Source organism: Ciconia boyciana, chromosome 14 (genome assembly GCF_034638445.1).
Source record: "Ciconia boyciana chromosome 14, ASM3463844v1, whole genome shotgun sequence".
Lineage (NCBI taxonomy): Eukaryota > Metazoa > Chordata > Aves > Ciconiiformes > Ciconiidae > Ciconia > Ciconia boyciana.
Genome location: NC_132947.1, coordinates 3,421,030 through 3,441,675, shown reverse-complemented (window position 1 = coordinate 3,441,675; position 20,646 = coordinate 3,421,030). Strand labels below are relative to the sequence as shown.

The window sequence follows — 20,646 nt, the reverse complement described above, 5'->3', positions numbered from 1 at the left end:
CACAATTTACAGTCAGAATAGACTCATTAGTTAGAAATGGTTCACTGTGTGTGAATTTGCTTTGTATTTTTTCTTTGTATATGAATAACGACTCCACATTTGGTCAGTGTTGACCAGTGCAGACTATCTCACAAATCGGTGTTCATCCAAAAACTCCTAGCAGGCATTTGCTGTTCTTCTGTTGTTAATGTTTTGGTTATCTACTTTTATGCAGAGACTTGTCATTTATGCAATTAGTCACAATGAATCTCAAACACTGAATAACCGAAATAAACAGGTTTCAAAAATCCATCAGACAGGATATCTAATAAACAGCAATTACTGAAAAATCAGTTTTGAATCCCTGTAAGAAAGAGATCAAGTCACTAAAACAGGGTAAAATTTTAATGTACTTTCAAGATAATAAATTCCAGTAGTAAGTTAGTAACATTAGTTATAGTTTAATCTGTTAGAGTTTAGTCATCATAGAATAAACCCATTGAAATGTTACATTTTGGTACTGTAATTTTACACAAATATTAGAAGTTATGCCTAACCTGGCTTCTACACTCACTCTGTTCAAAGTGATCAAATACTAAATGCTTCTTTTGAATGGAAACATACAGCCAGACCAGCATTTCAAAGGTCAGTCCCATCCTATTTCAATACCCACAAAGAGGGTAAGCGCCTAATTTTAGGTAACAACAAAAGTGTTGTCTGCAGTCTCCAACTATTGCTCAATGACTGTCTTTCACAAGCAAGCATTTAAAAAGTGCTGCAAGCTGTGTCGGCAGAGTTAGTAGCTTTCAGTGCTAAATTATTTATAAAAGTTATTATCCTATTATGTATTTGAAGTCCACATGCTGGTTTTATTGAGTTACATCCCGTAACTAAAGCCATTAAAACAGGATATACTAAATATTAGTATTGGATGAGTATTTGTTTTTCTTACCCTCAAATATATTTTTTTCATTAAATCAGTTTTACCATATTTATGCATATAATGGCCACATCTTTCCCTGTCATCATCACCTGGTACCAAGTTACCTGTACTGTTAAAGATATATGCCTAATTCCGTACATCAATGACAAAACCAGGGGAATGGACTAAGCATGGTGTACATTTTTAAACTGCAGAGACCAATACAAGATTTTCTTTAAACTTTATCAACACCATTTAAATATTTGTCCCAATTAATCACGAGAGTAACTGACAACTATCATCAAATTTGGGCACCCTTAATTCAGGGTTAGAGATCCCTTCCAGCATTGTAATACTGCTGCACATTAAGGTACGCTTCCTGAATGGAATTGGCTGGCATAGAAAATAAGGTTCGTAATGCCGTGTTCTTCTACCACTGCTACTTTTCATAATGGTATCTGCTGAGATGAAGACACCTAAATCCATTCAGAGTAGTTAAAATTTTGTTCCGTTTGTTGCAATTTTTAAGAGCATTCTAAACAGCATGAGGAGATTTCGTGCCTTCATACTTTAAGAAAAAACACACTTCCCATTGTAAACTACCAAGAGATACTGACATTTGAGGAATTCTTTGCTGATATATGGCTGGTTTATTAAAATTAATTTATTTTAATTATGTAAGATACTTATTACGTTCCCAACATTCCCACTAAATCCCTCGATAAATCACTTTGTATTGGTAATTAAGTCTATTATACTGTTTTTTACAACGTGCTTTGAGATCTACAGATGAAAGTGCTAAATAGCGTTGTGTGTATGTGACACTGACAAGTAAATTCACATACAGTAAACCATTGCAAAAAGACAATGCAGAGGAGCCCACTGACACCAAATCTGCTAAGAAATGTCTGAGATGAATTACGTATAAATATGGATAACCTTCCATTTTCCTCTGTTTTAAATCACCCATGTCAAAGTTTTGTGTAGATCTTCTAGGTACTAGCGCAGTTCAGAAGTCCTCAGTTGTGTTCCAAATCCAGTCCATCAGAAAACAGGAGAAATTCATAATCCATACGTGCCTGATGGAACTGGTTGATACAGCTGGAATATCTTCTAACTAGGATTTCTGGAGTGGCAGGGTTTTATTGTCCTCTCCCTCCTCCCCCCTCCAGTCATATTTATCAAACCATCTTAAGCTATCTAAAGCATAATGCTTTTCGAGTCCTTGCTAAACTCGAAGGTACACGATTAAATTTAAGGAGACAATGACCACTTTCCGTAAAATATTTTTATTGATTGTGAAAGCAAGAAAAAGCGGTAAATTCCATCAGATGTCATTAAAAAGTATGGATTACATGTCTTTTATGCTGTGGTTTTAATACATACACAAGAACAGAAAAACAGCTTACCTGATTTTTTTGGCCCCGCCCCCCCCCCCATACTGGATCTGGTTATAAAATATGAACAGGCTGCTACAGAAGTTTCCAAGAAGTGTGAATTGATGGCAGAAGTCTAAGTGGGTCTTCTATGAAGCTGTTACATCATATGGCCTCTCTGCCTTTGGAACCTTGTTTCTATTGTTATCCTTTAATCCACTTTGCCTACAAATACGTATTTCAATTTGGAAACCTGACTCATAAAATTTGCCTCCATGAACGACACCTGCAAATGATACCTGTACTTCTTCTGAGCAATTCCCTCCAGTTTTGAAAATCTTTTGGACTTGAAACTCAGCAAAACCAGGCTGACATTACAAATTTCTATACTAATACTTAGTAGAGTTTGTCTACATTTGCCAACCTCCAATCTAAGAGTGTCATTTGAAATGGAACCTATAATGGAAAAGTAAAAGGAAGGCTGGTATTTCCACAGGAATGCAAGCAGGCAACAATTAGGTAAGTGCCTCCCTAAAGCAGGTTATTTATTAGCCCAGCAAAAGACTGCAGACACTTACAGCTGATTCAATGGCCAATGCCATTCTTGTGTTCCTGTCCAGAAAGGAGGGTATTTCTTTTGTCCTGGCTGGAAAAACCAGTCCATGAGTTAAGACTCTTTGCCTACATCCCTGTGCCAGAAGTGTTCTGCACTTAGTGTTTTCACTTCTTGGCTATGAAACAGGAATAACAGTTTTTGCCTACCTTTCAAGAATTCAGTAAGTTAAAGAATATGAGGTGCTGAGATTCAACAATTGTAGCTGTATTGCTATAATTTAGACAGCAATAATCCTGCCTTTTAGCTGTAGCCTAAAAACAATGACCTAGACTATGCACTGTTCAAGGATGGGTTAAACAGACTTGTATGAGAAAAATCTCATGGAGGAAGGGAGAGCATTTAACTAACGATGTATCATTTGTTGTTGTTGTTGAAGTCATACGCCATTAACACATGAAAACCTATCCCAGACACTGTTGCTCCTGCATATAAGCTCTGAGAATGCTTTATTGAGTTTAGTCCTAACCTTGTATTTGAGGAGTAGAGGACAGTCAGCTTCTCAGAAAGGTCAGTTCCTTGCATATTTGCTGTTTCATACCTACCGTTTAGTATTTTGCAAACCACTGCTATGACAATGAAGTATGACCTTCATTGTAACCTGTAGTTCTTCAGCTTCTCAATCCGTCGTTTTATATAAAACTCCAGATACTTATTTGGAAACTAAGCATATGCACCTCCTCCATCCTCAGATGAAGATGACTTCAAGGTTTGTAATAGAATGGTGTTTCATGGCTGAATTCATTCTCAGTTCTTCTGTCAGCATGTTCAACGCACAAACATGGAGCAAACTCAAGCCAAACATTACTACTGGTAATCTTATCTAAAACCAGAAGATTATATTATAACCTGCCTCTACCAACTACTGTTTGCCACCTACTAACCCTAACTTCCCCCCCAACAAACCAGTTTTCAGAAGGCAGTGATTTGGCTAGAATTTGCTCCAACTAGAACAAAACATTTCAAACACCTTGTGCACCGTATTGCACGTACAGCATAATACTTAGCATGAGACAATGACAATGTAGTGAAACCACTATAAATATTACCTTTGTCTTCATAGATTTCTTGACTCCTCTGTGGGCTAAGTTTCCTGCTTGATTTAAGCGACGGTGAATGGCTTGTAAGGGCCTAGGTTTTGTGGATTTATGGGTTGCTAAAGATAGGGTGGGGGGTTGTTGGTTTTCTTTCAATATAGTGGCTGTTCCACATGCTTGATTTTACAGGTAAACTCATCCTCCTAATAGCATATAAGCATCTTGTTGGAAAGGCTATGTAAATTTCAGACAATTTTATCTTGAACAGAGTTGGATTTCCAATTTTTCCCTATTTACATACTTTAAAATTGGTTTTATATTAAAAAAATTAATAATGCTTACATTAAACATTCAACAACAACTTGTCTCAGATTGACTTTTGTTTTGTGATTTTACCTAGCATTTAACCTCCCCTGTTTTGTGCTTACCTGGTCCCTCAAAGGGCAAGAGTTTGGAAGGAATTGGGTCCTTAGTACTCAGGGGGATCAGGTAGAGATCCTTGATATGCCTGTTGTTATTAGCTACAACACCAAAACGACCACGACTGCTAAAATAGGAGTAGAGAGAGATATAGGCAACTTCTTCTTCTTCTGTTGCAGGATGGAAACGAATCAAACACAATTCCTGTAATACAAAAGCAAAGTAGAAAAATTCAACCTGCAACATACCAGCAAATAAAATGGTAAAGGGCAAATTCCAGGGGTAAAAATAAATTGTACATTTATCACTCCAACTATCTTTTCAAGGCAATACTCTAGCTTTAAGAGAGTACTGCTGTTCAATTTGTAATATTACAACAGAATTAGGTTTGTCATTTTCAGAAATACAAATTACTTGTGTATCTTACATCAAACTAAACATCTTGAGGCTCAGATTAATATGAAAAAAATAGAAAATTCTTAGTTTCATGATTATACCTGTATACTGTGCATCATTTTTTCACTTCTGAAGTGTCTTTAATAGTAAAATCTATTACATACATTAAATGATAAGTTCCTTTTCTTTAAAATTTCAATTTCAATCTTCAATACTGAATAGATTATTTATGTTCAATCATTAAAAATGCATAAGTAGTATGAAGATTTAACTACTATGCAGGAGAGAGAGATCAAGAGGATCTGCAGCTCAATAAACATGTTTCTTCAATAAATCAAAAATTTCAAAGGAATAAGTGGTGTCGGTAGTTTTCCAGGTGTGATCTATGTCAGTATTTGCTGTTTACTAATTTATATTATAAAAAGTTGTCATTTTATACTGCTGTATTTTTCTTCTGGGTTTTGCAAAGGATTTTAAGTGAATACCTTAGAAAGCGAAGATTTGAGTTTGCCCACATAATCCCAGACTGTCTTCGGTGAGATCCTCCCACCAATATGAATTGTATCTGGTAAATCCTAAACAAGAAGTATTACATGGTAGTATGAGAAAAACCAAGAGAGACTAATGTTTAAAAGCAGTGCAGGTTGCCCCACCCCAGTAGCCTAGTGGATAACACACTATTATATTTTAGTAACCTTTCATACATACTTTTCTAATTTCAGACAGGCTATTTCTAAATTTCAAGATGTTTCATTATGGCATGTTACCAAAATTCCCAAACAAGGATAGCAGCAAAATGCTTAACAGTTCTGTATGCCCGTTATTTGCTTTGTTTTTATAGGGAAGGTGCTATTGGAAATACAGATTTTCTCCACACCTTCAGTTTCCCAGGAAATGCTGCACAAGTCACATGAATTCTAGTGAGCTTCCTGTCATGAGGACACTGAAACTCATTTTAGCAAAAGCAATACCACAAAGAACCACCAACCCTACTAATAAAAGTCCTAAAACACCCATTTGTGTTCAAAACTTCCTAAGTCACATAAAATGCACTTCAGAAAAAAAAAGAAAAGCTTGTTTTAGTGCAAACCTTTATCTGTCTCATAATTTGAATGTACACTTGATAGTCAAATTCATAAATATTCAAATTCATCATTTGAATATAATCTGATATTCTTCCCAGAAGAATATCATCCAACTGGTTTTATTTGAAAATTAGTAAAAAGGATGGTATTTTTCATAAATATCCAAACAAAATTTTGTAATAGATCACATCAGTGACCCATCTGTTCAAGAACAGAACAAGACATCTACTTTAAAATACTGGCTCTAAAACTTCTTTTCAAAAAATGAAGCTGAAATAAAGGTATTATTCCACGGTAGATGCTAACATATATACAAATATGTTTAAAGACATGAGAATTCTTCACAAATTTGTGAGGAATTTTCAAAAGGCCTTTTTTTTTTTCTTGAGCTACTTTTCCTATTACTAAAGGGATGCCATTTACCACTGATACAGTTCTAATGTAACTATATATATAGTGACCCCAGCCTCTCTAGCAACAGGAACTGCAGTACAGATTTATGCTAAACACATAAACATGTCAGTGCTAACCTCGCTAAGATAATCAAAACACCCGGAGACAGGATATGCTTTAGTTACAAATTTGGCCACACTTTGCATGTTAATAAATCCTTTCCAAATGGTGTTGAGACGAGACAGAAAGAGGGAAGTATCGCTGTCTTGAGGTGAGCGTGGCTCTGCAACACTGCAAAACAAATCCAAAACAGAAAGGTTACAGAATACCTATCAGAATGGTCCTTTCTTTTTTTCTTTTCTTCCCTCCTCCTATTGATCAAATACTTTATTTTAAACAAATAACAGAATTTTTACTAAATGCTTTGTTAATGTTTTCCATTAACTTGGTATTAGTGAAAAAAGCAAGGAGTAACAGAAAATAAACTTGTAGCTGCAGACAGGAAAAAGACGTCAAAAGATACAACTTTTATAAAATTCGGTTAGCGCTGTAACTGTTGTGATCCTGACTCTATAACAAACTGATCTGAATTATATATTTCCCACTAATCGAGTCAACAATCTGAAAGAGATTCTCAAGTAAAAGAATCTGCTATAAACAAAAATCTTTTAAGTGCAGTTGCATAAGGATATACTTTGCAATATTTAATTTTACTATTGTATATACCCAGAATATGAAAGAAATCCACTTCCTTTCAAGCTGATCAATTAGTTAATTTTAATTCATATTCATAAATCCAGATGCAACAGTATTTTAATATAGGATGAAAATCTGGAGATGCCTTTAAACCATCTCTCGCATACACTCGCTTTCTATATATTAATGTACATGCAGACTTCTAAGTCTGCATAATACCTTCAAGTTTTATTTATCTGCTGAAACACATTGTAGAATCTTTGCTGTCACCACACACCGATGCTCAGAAAATTTTACCAATTAGAGAAGGTAAACGAGGAGATGGCAAATTAAAAATCTGAATCGGGCTACCTGAACTTTAAAGTTGAACATGCCTTTTGACTGGGGGGAGGGGAAGAGGACATGCGACACATGGGACTTTGAAGATAACGACATTAAAGATTCAGTAGCTTGGCTTACTATTAAGTATACGCACTTGATATTGGGTGAATGATGAACTGCTAAGTATCTTGGATCTGGTGAGGACGATGGTTTTGTTAATATTGATTTGGGGACAGTCATAACTGGCTTTGAAGTTTCCTGTTTTGTTTCCCCTGTTGAAACTTTGTCAGATACAGGACCAGATCGCAGGGCTGGTGTCACAATACCAGAGGAGCTGCTCATTGCTGTCCTAGGGTCTCTGCCAGAAACCGTTACAGTTGTGACAACTCCGCCAGCACAAGAGGCAGGAAAAGCAGAAGCCTCTTCAGGTACAGAAGAATCTGTATTATTATGGCCCTGGGTTGTAGGAATGTAAGTTCTTTCTACGCTTGACTGAGAAATCGTTTCTGCTACCGGTCCAACTTCAGTTTCCATTGCATCTTCAGAGACGGCTTCTTTGGCAGGCTCTGCTGTTGGAGTTGGTGCAGAACTTTCATACTTTGGCTGAACCTCTGGTTTTGATTTCGACTCCACCTTTTTAACAGGAGCCATTGACTTTATCTTCTTAGGTGGTACTTCATCTTCGGATGCTGAAATCTGACCTACAAATGTATTTTAAAAGCTTTTGATTACTATTTAACAATGAAATAGTTTGGAGAAAGACAAATAAACAAATAACACTCTTAAGATAACAATTCTTCTACTTTGTGCAAAGTCAGCACTGTAGATACCTGTACAGATTTTGCAGTTCAGGTCAAAAAGATGGGCTCGATGTTGACTTGTCGTATCCTTCAACATACTGCTAAAAACATCTAGAGAAGGAGCACTATTTAAATTTGGTGCAGTTCGGGCTGACTCTTGCTGCTCCTAGAAGTGAATAAACACAAAAAATATTCCAGTTGATCATTAATTTCAACCATAAAAAAATACTTTGGAAACCGTTAATTAATGTCAGTTCTTTAAAAAAAAAAAGAAGATTAAAGGCCTTGGTTAAAGCAAATCATGTCAGCTAGAGTTCTCAAATAACATTTGTCTTCATTTCATTCCACGGTGTTCCGAAGTAGATAGCTAATGTTCAGAAATAAAAGATTTCTCTGTAAATTGACAGCGAGGGCTGAAAAATACACAGCATTTTAGAAGTGCATGCAAAATATGCCTATCATTTGGTTGTTGCACTCCTTCAAACTAAAAGGAAAAATGCTCATAACACACCTACTAGGTGATAATATCCTTACAGTTCATTGAAACAATCTGCACTTCTGATGAAAAATTTGAGGCCCTAGTTACCATTTTTCTCCCTTGCTGTCTTCATGCTGAAGCAATAGCCAATACTTACATCAGAATCAGACACCGGCGGAGAATCTTCCATATTTACAACTTGCACATGTTCCCGTTTTACAGATGTTTTCTTGATTTCATGAGATTTGCTTCTTGACTCGATCATCTGAAAGAAACAAAACCATTTTGGTAAAAAGCCGACATATTTATTTTATAATTTTATTTCATACCTTGTTATCATTTGGCTGGTAGCAGAGAAAAAGTATATTGAAACTGAACATTATTAGTATTTCATTAAGAAGAAAATGGTCCATTAACATAATATGGGTGGTAAGGGTTGGCAAACTTGCTCTTAATTCATATCTAAGGACAGAGGGGAAAATTATGTTACTTACTGCTTTAGCTGGTTTCTCTTTCCATACAGACAGTTCTTTAGATAAAAGTTCTTCTGGTTTCATTCTCACTAGTTTTGACAGTGAGATTTCCTCACGAAGGACACGATGAAAAAGTCCCTGAAAACAAAACAGACTTTGTTGCTATGCCGAAGAGAACCTGCTTGGGTAACTAACAAGATTTGCAGTGCTGAACAGGCAAAACCTGTTCCAGTTTATTAATTCTCTATTAAAAATACTGGCTACTTATAAGCAAATTTGGAGAGGTGCAGCAACCAGAAAATAAGGATGAAACAAACACAAAGTATGAATTTTCCTCATTATCATCAATATCTATCAATATAACTGAATAGGAATGTCTGAAGTTGAGCAGCCACTCTCCTGTTTCATATCTACTGTAGAAATTTAAAAAAAACACAACAAAAAACAATCAAAAACCAACCAACCAACAACAAAAACAAAAAAACCAACCAACTAAACAAAAACCAAAAAACAAACAAGAAGTTTCAAGTGTTCTGTAGTGGCTATTTTCATCTGCACCAGCCTCCATTTTTTTCTTTTAAAGCATAAATATGATCATTTACATGGGCAGTATCCAACACATACTACAGAATGTCTCAAGAGGAGAAATTAATAAAGTCTGTATTTATTTTAAGAAAGCCATTCTGTAAATAAATATTTCACACCAAATGCCCAAACTTAATAAATGACCATGACAATAAGTGACCAAATAACACATGACCAACTAAAGCAGACTTTGAATTCCTGCTAGATAAAAAATTTTTTTAAAGATTTGAATGGCTTTATAATAATCTTTTATAGTATAATTCGTGAGTCTCTATCTTGAAACTCTTAATCTTGAGGGTAGAGTTTGACATATCATTAAAAACCAAAAGTATATTTCAGTATATGTTTACTGTTTAAGGAAATTCCAAACCTGGTTTTTGGGGTCCTTGAGATTGAACATGATGCTACGGTATTTACTCTTGTATCGGTTGTCCGTAACTTGAAACAAATTAAACATCTCCTTTTCAATATTGAGTGCTACCTTCCCTACTTCACTCTCTGTCATGACCAGATCATCGCTATCATTGACTCTGTTAAAAACAAAAAAGGGTGCATTTATGTTAGGCATGAATCTTCAGGTAGCATTCATAAAAGCAAACTTTTCAGAGGAAGGAGCTAACCCAGGCTCCTCCTCACTTGGTGAGGGCTCAAGACTCCTTTAAGAGACATCTCAAAGCCAAAGTCTGTCTCAGGACCTTGAACTGTGAACTATGGCAACCCTTCACTACTGTCCACAGGCGGCCACAGAAGACAGCCTTTGTGAACTGATGTCAGCCTCTACAACTACTCCTGCTCACAGCACTGAAGTTCGGAGTTTCTCTGCTGTGAACACCACAGGGAGCCCAAGCACTTGAGTTTTAGTCCTAGATCTTCCACTGTAAACAGCATTTCCATTTCAGAGACAATACCAGAGCGCAGTGGTCTATAGTAAGTATTGATGGCCGGCATTAGCTTTAATAATCAGTGTGGGACAATGTGCTTTTGTTTGTTTGGGGTGGTTTTTTTTTCTTTCCTAAGCAATACAGTTGTCCACCAACCAGGGTTTGTTGTTGTTGATTTTTGTGTTGGGAGGGGAGAGAATCTCTACTTCCGCAAGACCTTTAACCTTTCACTGTGATATTTCCTATACTATGTTCCCTACAACCTCTACATCTCCAAACACTGCCATCACCAGATTTTAAAACTTCAGAGCACTTGCACTATAAAAGCTTCTATGCTGTAATTAATTCTTCCACTGTAATTGCCTCAATATAAATGGAATATAGTGAGGTTTCTTTTTTTTAAAGGCTCTTTCACATGCACATTTATTCTATACCAGGATTTTTAATTTTTTTTTTTTAATATAAACCTGAAATGCCAATTTTACTTGTAGTAATTTGTAGTATAAATTCAATCCCTCAATATCCCTTATCAAGAAGTAAACCAAAACTCTGCAGGCTAAACATTTATGTCTAGTTGTAGCTTCCTATGTAAAGTAAGTGCTTTGAATTCCCACCTCTTCCATAAAATTTCTTTTAGGGACCGTCGAATATTTTGTCGAATCTGAGAATTGGGTTGTGACTGCATAGGGCTAGCTGATGCTTTTGCTTGACTACTTCCAGATGCGGTAGAAATGGAAGACAGTGAAGGCTTTTTGAGTCCTCCACCCAAACTGGAAGATGTAGCTGGTTTTTTGGAAACTGATGAGCCATGAGAAAGAGATGAATGTTTTGAAGAAACACTGCCTGATGAAGGAACGCTGCCTGATGAAGGCCAAGGTTTCTTGGGAATTACACCTTTGAAACTTCCAGCAGAAGGTTTAAGTGGTTGCTTAGTTAGTGATGTGCTAGAGAAGGATGGGGACTTCTTTGAAGGAAGATTTTTAGTGAGAGAAGACGTCTGTTTCTCCATTATAGATGCAACAGCTTTCTTTGATGCCAATGTAGGCTCTGTTCTATCATCATGCTTTTTCTCTTCCCTTTGAGCTGTTAAAACAAAGAAGAAAATACAATATTAAAGGCTTAACTTTATAACTTCCTATTCATGAAGATCAGTTACCAATCTATAAAGAAAAGTCTGTGAAACGACATCTCCAGAGAATAACAATCAAGTAGGCAATTTAAGCTATTCACTTTCACTAGCCTTTTTAAAAGAAATTTTAAAAACCATGCAGCGGTTGATGTAATTTTTTTGAAGAAATTTGTCTTTGATACTTCAGAGAGTACTTCCATCTCAGAGGTCAACTGAAGACTTTACAAGAGTTCTTTACGAGAGTTCCAGTTTGGCTCTAAAGGTTGAAAATTTTATTTACAATCTACGCAAGAAAACTGGGAAAAAAAAAAGAAAAAAAAAGGCACCACCTTCAAAGATTCCTGAGTGGGGTAAGCTTCAAAAACACCCCAAACTTTCATACATTTAAAAAAAAAAAAAAAAAGAGAGAGAGAAGGCAATACAACCCACATCTTAAATTTAAACAGAAAAATTCTCATAGCACCTTACAGAACCTGTTTATTACAGGGGCTGACCTGATTATAGAGCCCATGACTTTGAAACTGCATTATTACCTTTAGTATTTTAAAGTTTAATAAACTCTTTCCCCCAGACTTTTTATTTTAAAGAGCAAGCAAAGACAGACAAGTTACATAGCACAGAAGTTGCTTAAAAAATTTAAACACATACTCAATCTACATGGTTGCTAGCATTAATATCATACTGATGACGTTGCCACAAACTATTATTAGATCTTCCTATTCTGTTCCTAGCTAAATTCTAGATTTACAGAATAACTAAACAATATTGCTGCTCAGGTTGTGGCCATGTAATTCCACCATTCGCAAACTATTCCATTAACACTATTCAAATTTTCCATTTAAAAATTTTTTTTGAATGTTAATAGAATAATTTATACATGTCGTAGACAAGAAAATTTATAAAGTATAAGTAAAGGCTCTAGTTTTCACCCATGTTGAAGTTATACTTGCACAGGACTTTAAAAGCAATCATTTCTTTGAATTGCATTTCATCTGTCCACCTTCTGGCACTGACAGAAACAATTCAACACAGCAGAAAAAGCCAAAAACAAAAAAACCACACACCCCCCCAGCAAAAACCATATAATTTACAAGACGATAAAGTTACAGTGTGCTAACACTAGCACATTTATCCTGACAGCTCAAACAAGGAAGCAGTCTGACAGAAAGTACCAAAAAACAACTCCCAAAATACAATTGTTTCAACTGGAAAAGCCAAGTTTTCTCCCCAAAAAAGCCTTTTCTTCCCACAAATCTGTAGACAACCAATGACTAGTTAACAAGTTAAATTTTTAATCTGATGTTTTTAGCTAGTGAGGGTTTGTAGATTAATTAGCTCAGAAGCCCTAGTTGCAAAATGCAGGACACTTCCTGGGAAAGATCCAGGAATTTAACTTTTACCAAGGACCAAACAGTCCCTCTTCACCTTCCAGATCTGCTATAAGGAGAGCAGAAATTACTAGGAGGGTCTAAGTTGTCCAATCTTTCTATCTGTTCTGAGATGGACTTCAAAGGGACGAAGCACTCCCGTGAAGTCTGGTTCAAGAAACCCCACAAATCAGCCCAAGCTTTCAATGGAAACACCCCTCAAACCAGGGAGGATTTGGAATGCTTAAGAGACATAATGGGATACTCCCTCATTTCAAGAGGAAACAGCCTTGCAACCCTTCTCCATACTTAAAGTTCAGGTACCCCCTGAATGTTGGCACACGCTTCCAGCAGAAAGACGCTTCTAACCCCGGTTTCTTTAAATGGGCTCTTACTGTTGGCAGTTTCACCACAAATACAGAAACCGGTGGTTAAGATGAACTAAGAAATGAAGCTGCACTTGAACTTCCGTAAGGCTAAGTATAAGGGTGAGTGCTGAACTTCTGCTGGAACACAAGGAGAAGCCAGAAGATCTGGAAACACTATATATTTATCCTTATTTTTTTTCCTAGAAGCATTTTACAAGACGACACCTTGAGGAATTTTTCTGAGTGAGATCTATCTATCTCAAGTGTAAAACGAAACAGCTGCCATAATAATTAAATGATTTCAAAGAATGTGCAGATTTTGCTATAAAGTAGGTTAAAATTATTACCCTCAGATTATTCCCATAGTTGTCCCTAGATACTGGTCTTGGTTACCGTCAGGGGCTGAGCTAGGGAGACCTTCCGTGTGACCCACAATGTCCTGTGTCCCCACCCTGCCCCAGAGCTTACCCCGCTACGGCTGTACTAGTTGTCAGGAGAGCTTTGGCAATCCCGGGAGGGAGGAGGAGGAGGATTAGGAACTATTGCTGATGCTTTTGCTTTGGTCAAATTAGGCACCCAGAACTTAACAGAGGTAAAAAGCCAAACTATTTTGAGTTAATAGTCTTGAATAGAGAGGAGGTGAATATCCAAAACGTGCGCACTGATAAAGCTGCAGGAATTACTGTACTTCCATTCTCTTTTTCCTGGTTTATTGTATCTTCTGCACAGATTTGTACCTTTTCAGGGAGGTAGGACAGAAGCACATTTCTGTGACTCATCATGGAAAGGCAGGACAGCACAGCTCAGGTTTCAAAATGACGACAGTAAAATTCAGTCCTCAGTGCTAAGACATTTAGTTCTTTTGGTTTACAGCAGAAGTACAAAAGATGAAATTCTAAATTTGTATTTAATTCTCTATATGCTATCTTTTTAATGATTAGTTCAAATTAGTTGACAAGAACTACATTGACGAAACTAAAAATAGCACAACCAAGATGTTTTGTGTCAATCAGATGTTGTATATACGAGAACTACATCCACCCCACAAACCTTTCTATGTTACAAACAGCTATATCACAGTAAGAAAATATACTTGTAAAATAAATAAAGTTACTAGTACAAAGGTAGATTGATGTTCCCGGGGTTGAAAGGCAGCAGAAGCAATGTGTCCAAGAAGAAAGATGCAGAAGCATCCTTTATTATGCAAGTTGGCGTCATGACTATTTAGAAATGTTTCCAAAGTAAGGCATGTAATTCTGTGCTTCTTTAGCCAATAGAAAAGGTGCAAGTATTTCATAAGCTTTATGAAAATTTAACAGTTTCAGACTACAGTACTACTTTATACCAATTAAAACTGTCTAGCTAGCCTAGCTGCTTGTTGATTAGAGAAATTGATGGTAGAGATTTTGTATGTACTAATTCAGCCACATGTTGGTCATTCAGTGCTTCAGAACAAATACCCACTACTTTTTCAAATTTACAGGACACATCACTGTCTTTGAAGGACACTTGTATCGTATGCACGTTTTGACAAAGAATCAAGACTACTGAAATCCTACATACGCAAATAACCTGCGATGGTGTAGATGAACCTCATCTAAAAAACCTCTTCTCCTGCTTTGACTATGAGAAACCAGAAATTTTGTCCTATCAAGTTTTGGGTTGTAGTGACAAGATTGATGTGCTGCCACATAATCCCGCTGAACCAACTCACTGTGTCGTTGCATGGGCCTCGGATCCAACGCACAGGAGCACCCAGCAGAGTGTGAGGAAGGAGCAGGACTGCCTCTTCTGGTGGCAGCTTGCTCTTCTATTGACTTAGCCACGACATGAGCACACCCCAAAGCTTACACTATCTTCCGACAGGTAGGAAACTATGGCAAGTGTATGTTTGGAAGAGTTAACAGAAATATGTACTCTCCTCAGAGAGCAGTATGCCAACATATGTGGAATTTAACTTCTGAACAGATGCCACAGTTGCTCAGCAAATTGACAGGACATATAACAGAACAGGTATTCTCTCAGACCATGAGTTTCAAATCACTTGGCCTTGTAGTCCATGAACAACTTGAAGAGAAGACGCAGTCAATGCCTACTATACATACTGGCCACTGTATTTTATACTGTGATGTTTCCGGTCCTTTTCATCAGAAGCTCCAGTGTACCTACAATAAATGCTCTTAAACAAATTTAAAATAAAAGGATAGAGATGACTACTGAACATTAGCCTATCCAGCCTAAGAGAATAATAGGGAGTTTCACCACAGACAGAAGATTAGTGCCAGAATAAGGCATTTAGTGGCTCTTCTATTCGGTGCTTCTGAACACACAGGTGTACCTCCCTTGGCTTGATGTTAGAAATGGTATTTAAAACAAAACAAAACATTAACTCCTATTTTCCCCATTCTGTCTTGAGCCACTTATTAGGACAGGAACAGGATTCTTATTGACTGAAGAGGCATGGGCTAAAAAGAGTGAGAGGTTCAGACTGAGCTAATGAGTCAGCTTATTTCCAGAGTGAAACCCAATGAACCCTCTGGCAGAAAAAAGTGCATTCCTTGCAAGGCTTACGAAATAGCATTACTATGGTATGTTCACTACAGACATAACTATAATCTCTCCCACTATATGTCAACAGATACAGAACCCCTCCCTTAAGGAAATTCCCCATGAAGCTAAGCCAAATATTACAACGTGCAGCTAAGAATGAAACTTCTCTAAGCAGTGGAGGACATAACTGCCGCATTATCTACTGTTACAGACGAGCCTGTTGAAAGCCTGATGGTTACATATCCTTCACTTGTGTACATCTCAACATTGATGTTTCAGCATTGTAATGTGGTTGTTGAGACCCAATTTAGGAATGATTTCCAGTGTAGTGCTGTTTAATTTTGCGTGAACGATTTGCGGGATGTACTCGCATCATAATCCCTCACCTACACTGGGAGGCTGTGTTTTACACCACCAGCATGGAAATTATCCAAAGCAAACTTTGCTCCTCCTCTGATCTCTTAAAAATATTTCTGTATAGCATTCAAGCCTATTCTGGTTCTTCCCCTTTCCGTCCACCCAATCTTTCTTTGGAATAGTAGCTTTAGAAAGCCACTTTAAAAATACACCGGCACCACCCCTAGTTTCTATTTAAGTTCTCATTTGTGACAGTTATTTTGCTGGAGACATTATCTAGGTTTTCAAATTTTTAAATGCCTGAAGAAATGTGCTACTACTTTTGTTTGTATAGTTTTAAAATTATTCAAATCACACTTTAAAGATCTTCAACTTCTTGCTCTAGTTGATGCTAAAAGTTTAGATGATGCTGTAGATAAACCATCCATAAGCAGTTACACTTGAAGAGTCTGTTTCCTAACATGTCTGTAAGGCTCAGATTTTTTTCTCTGAAAAATCTTGGGGGGCGGGGGGGGCAAAATAAAAATAAAAAAAGGCATCATAGCTACTACTACAGAACACCAAAAAGACTTCTGTGAAAAATGTCTTGCAGCCATGCAAGCTCATTGTTTGTTACATAGCACTAATGAGAAATTTCCCTACAGAATTAAAAATTTGGCATAAGGCTGTTCATACACCAGAACTATTGCCGCTGGTGTCTAATATTGTCTTAACATTTCCCTGTGGCCTCCATCTACACTAAACCACTACCTCCCCCACCCCAGGATAAAATTCCTCATGGCAGCGTGTGAGGAGCACGGGCTGATGGCTGCGTCGTCTCGTCCAGCTTGCACAGAACTTTCCACAGTGGGAGCACTGGCCCAAGGGAGCAGGACGTCAGCAACCCAGCGCTTCAGCAGGCACTGCCTTGCACATCGGCGAGCCTTTACAAGCCCACAGCGCGGAGGCTGCTGAAGCATGTGTGGGTTCTACCGCTACTTTTCATGCTCCTCTGTCACTAAAATAGAGAGTTTTAGGAAAAAAATAAAAACCAACCCACAACTAACTTTCAAACGTATGCATAGCATACAAGCTTGTGTGGCACCAACACTAAGAAAGCTGGTAGTTACATTTTTCTGTTAGAAAAAAATATTTCTGTAAAATTCCAAAATATGAATAGTAAAACTACAGCTACTGGTGATCCATGTTTTAAAGTGGATCATTTACTATATTGAGAAGGATTTTTATATCCTTTTCAAAAAAAACCTATGTCCATTTCAAAAAAACCTAAGTCACATTAGAGGGAGGAAAATTCACACTAGTGCAGCTTTGCAGTTGTTAAAAAGGCAAAAATATTTGTTAGAAGGTATTCTCCAATAGCCTGCATAAAGGCTGGCCACAGCCGAGTAATCATGTATTTTAAGAAGAGCTAATCTCTAAAGATCTGCAACAGCACTGGCCTTTACGATAGCTTAAACGTCTTATAGGAATGCAGGTGTGAAAAGGCCAACCAGAAGCAATAATCTATTTAGGAATTCACAAAAAACCCCAGACAGCGTTTTGAGTGTCACTCAAAAATTGGCCTGTGAAATTGTACTGTGAAGTTCTGTATGGTCCTGCAGCTCCTTCTTGCTCAGATGCAGGTAGCTACACTATCCGTTTCTCTGTGCGGTCGTTCCAGCGTGCTGTAGCTGTCCAGTCTGAGTGTTACAAACAGCGAGGGGAGCCTGGTTTGGCACGTTATCACAGTAGAAAAGGACAGTGTCTTGTCTCAGAGAAGATGAAATCTCACCCCTATGTGCCAACACCTGAGAATTTAGGAACTGCATTTTCCCCTCTGTAAAACTGTTGAAACAGAGGATGGGCAAGATTTCTCAAATTTAAAACTGGTGTTGTTCCAACAGCTTCCGTTTGCCACTCAGCCTCACTATGCCCTAAATGGACTTGTTCGATGCAGCTGTAGTATGACTCCTTTCTGCATGACTCACGATAGAAATGATTTTAACAGAGCAGAATTTAAGCTAACCCCTCCACCCCAATGCAGTGGCCGATACCGAACTTTAATCCATGAGTTCTTCTGAAGTGAAACCTTTCAATGCATTATCCAACTTAAAAAATTGAACAAGATACATGGGTGAGCTGGTGCTTCAGACGTCAGTTATAAAGCACTCTACAATGGGAAATTACTTACCAGTTACGAGACGTTCCTCAAGAGCAGCCTTTGCATAGTCACACTGCTGGGATGCATGCCTGACATCTCAAGAGCCTCAGAAACTTGTCGAAGAGTCAGTCCTGTTAGGTGCCACTGAAGCACCCTCTTGTGGCACTGAACATTCAGTGCCCGAGGCTGTGAAGGTGAGGTGTAGTTTGTAACCGCTTCAGTTCCAGGGCCGTTCAACTGTTGCTTTCCTGAAACCTGTTTTTTCTAGACTTTTTGTCATTTCCCTCAAAGATAGCTTAGCGTTAGTTCTAAATAATTCAGAAGTGTTGAACTATTCTTAAATAGGTTTCAGTGTTAGTTTTCACTGTTAATTGCCTACGGAACAACGTGTCTGCTTCCACTTTCAAGACCAAACCAAACTTTATTATCAAACACTAGTGTTGGAGGTGTGCCTCCTGCCCTGCTGTTTTTCTTCAAAAGCCTCTATCAGTTCTAATCTGCACCACAATGAGAAGCTCGTAATTAAGCTGCCTGTGTGCCAAGCCTTTACATTCAGAGAGCTTTAAAGTTAACTAGTTTAGGAAACTCAGAGGAGGGCCTTTTCCGTGGTGGTGATTTGTTTGCATTCAAGCCAACCCCGTAGCTATGCTCATGCAAATCTGTAGCTGAGACAGCAAACTTTGTTTAAATCTACATGAATTATAGCAATTTATCTCATCTACATTAGACGACTACATCTTCACAACTACACCACTCCTGAGTGAGAGAGGCACTATCTGCTGCAAAAAAAGGGCTCCTTATTTTCCAGACCGTTTATGGATTGGTATCATCATTCCTTGCAGGGACAGGCCATCTTCAGGTTCCAAGTGCAGTACAGATCAGACACAGCGAATCATGAGCACTGAGATCAGTAGCAAAACTTGACTCCAAAGTGCAAGAGATCACCTCAAAAAGCCCCTTTTATTTGGGGATTAGCAGAGAAGACCTTTTTCACTAGCTATACAGTCAAGTGAGCAAGTTCAAAGAACTAAAATAATATTAGTAAAAGAAAGCAAAACAGCAATAGAGGGTGGTGAGTTTTTTTAATCAAACTTTCATCACTTTCAGTGTTGATGACAAGAGATAAACCACCCTAATATTCATAGTGCATCCATAAGTTGTACCAGGTTTCTGCCCCCCCTCCAACCGCTCCTCTCAGCAATGGTTCCTTATACTGAAGCCAAGCACCCATGATGGCAAGAGGGCTGGCCTTCTGTCGTCCAAGCGCCTTGGGGGTGCTAGGTGCTTGAAAGGCAAAATAGGAAACATGCCAGCAGCAGGGACCAGCCTTCCTAACTTAAGAGACACGGCAAAAATCTTCATGTGGCTGACAGCCACAGGACAGATGTAACATACCTTGTAGAGCAGAGAAGGGGAGCTCCAGTAGTTCACAGGCAGGAGATGATAATCGCTCCCCAAGGATCCCACTGCTCCTTTTAATTGGCTGGGTCCCAGGGGATGTTGGCTTCAGCAGCCACTACTGGTCTGCCTCAGTCCACAGCCAGGGTTCAGATCATGCACCAGCCCATGTGCCAGCACAGCCCCTGCCATTCTCATGATGCAAGTTCAGCACCGGAGCTGCGTTACACCAGCCACTCCTGGACTATAATCTTTCCAAAGCCAGACCTCCAAGATGAATTTCTCAGAAGTTCTGGCAGACTCATCTTAGGTATTCTTATTATTTGGTCCATCAGCAGCCTTTCTGAAAACTCCTCTAGTTACAAAGGCTACACCTACACATACAGCAACCACGTGTCCCAGAAAATTGCCAGTAACATAGAATAAGTAATTCTTTTTATTCCCCTGGTGCTACTCAATAGTTATGGCCTCTTAGTGTGGGTCTACATTGCAGAATATAGCATTAAGCAAAGATACCTTAGCTTTCAAGGAGTTAATTCAGATGCCAGAAGTAATTTAGTTGTAACAGTATGGAACTTGGCACAGGCTAGTTTATCCTATGGGGAAGCACTCACACCAAAACAAAGGCATCAAGTTTAACTACAATCAGTCCTTGCAGACGAACATACTTATGACTTAAGAACAGCTCCTCAGTTTAAGTAAATATTTTTAATAGTTAGTAGTTAAGTATTTTTTAATAGCTGAACCAACAGCAGTACCCCTACATATGCTGCACTTAACTGAAGTCACAACTTAAGCTGGTACGATCTTGCCTGAAGAGAAGCATTAAATTGGCACCAGTCTGTGTGCAGACAAGGCCTTACTTTTTTCTTTTCACAAGAG

General features: G+C 38.0%; 1 protein-coding gene across 2 annotated transcripts in view; it reads right to left on the bottom strand.

Moving 5' to 3' along the window:
- DIDO1 (death inducer-obliterator 1) overlaps nucleotides 1-20,646 on the bottom strand; it is a 56,696-nt gene that overhangs the window by 8,046 nt on the left and 28,004 nt on the right. For both annotated transcript variants that reach the window (XM_072879564.1, XM_072879563.1), the window contains exons 8-16: nucleotides 11,070-11,538; nucleotides 9,945-10,104; nucleotides 9,011-9,127; nucleotides 8,674-8,781; nucleotides 8,069-8,204; nucleotides 7,393-7,939; nucleotides 6,359-6,512; nucleotides 5,229-5,318; nucleotides 4,356-4,551 (exon numbers count right to left, since the gene is read on the bottom strand). In XM_072879564.1, the coding sequence (XP_072735665.1) occupies nucleotides 4,356-4,551; nucleotides 5,229-5,318; nucleotides 6,359-6,512; nucleotides 7,393-7,939; nucleotides 8,069-8,204; nucleotides 8,674-8,781; nucleotides 9,011-9,127; nucleotides 9,945-10,104; nucleotides 11,070-11,538 (1,977 nt within the window). The remainder of the gene's footprint in view (nucleotides 1-4,355; nucleotides 4,552-5,228; nucleotides 5,319-6,358; nucleotides 6,513-7,392; nucleotides 7,940-8,068; nucleotides 8,205-8,673; nucleotides 8,782-9,010; nucleotides 9,128-9,944; nucleotides 10,105-11,069; nucleotides 11,539-20,646) is intronic.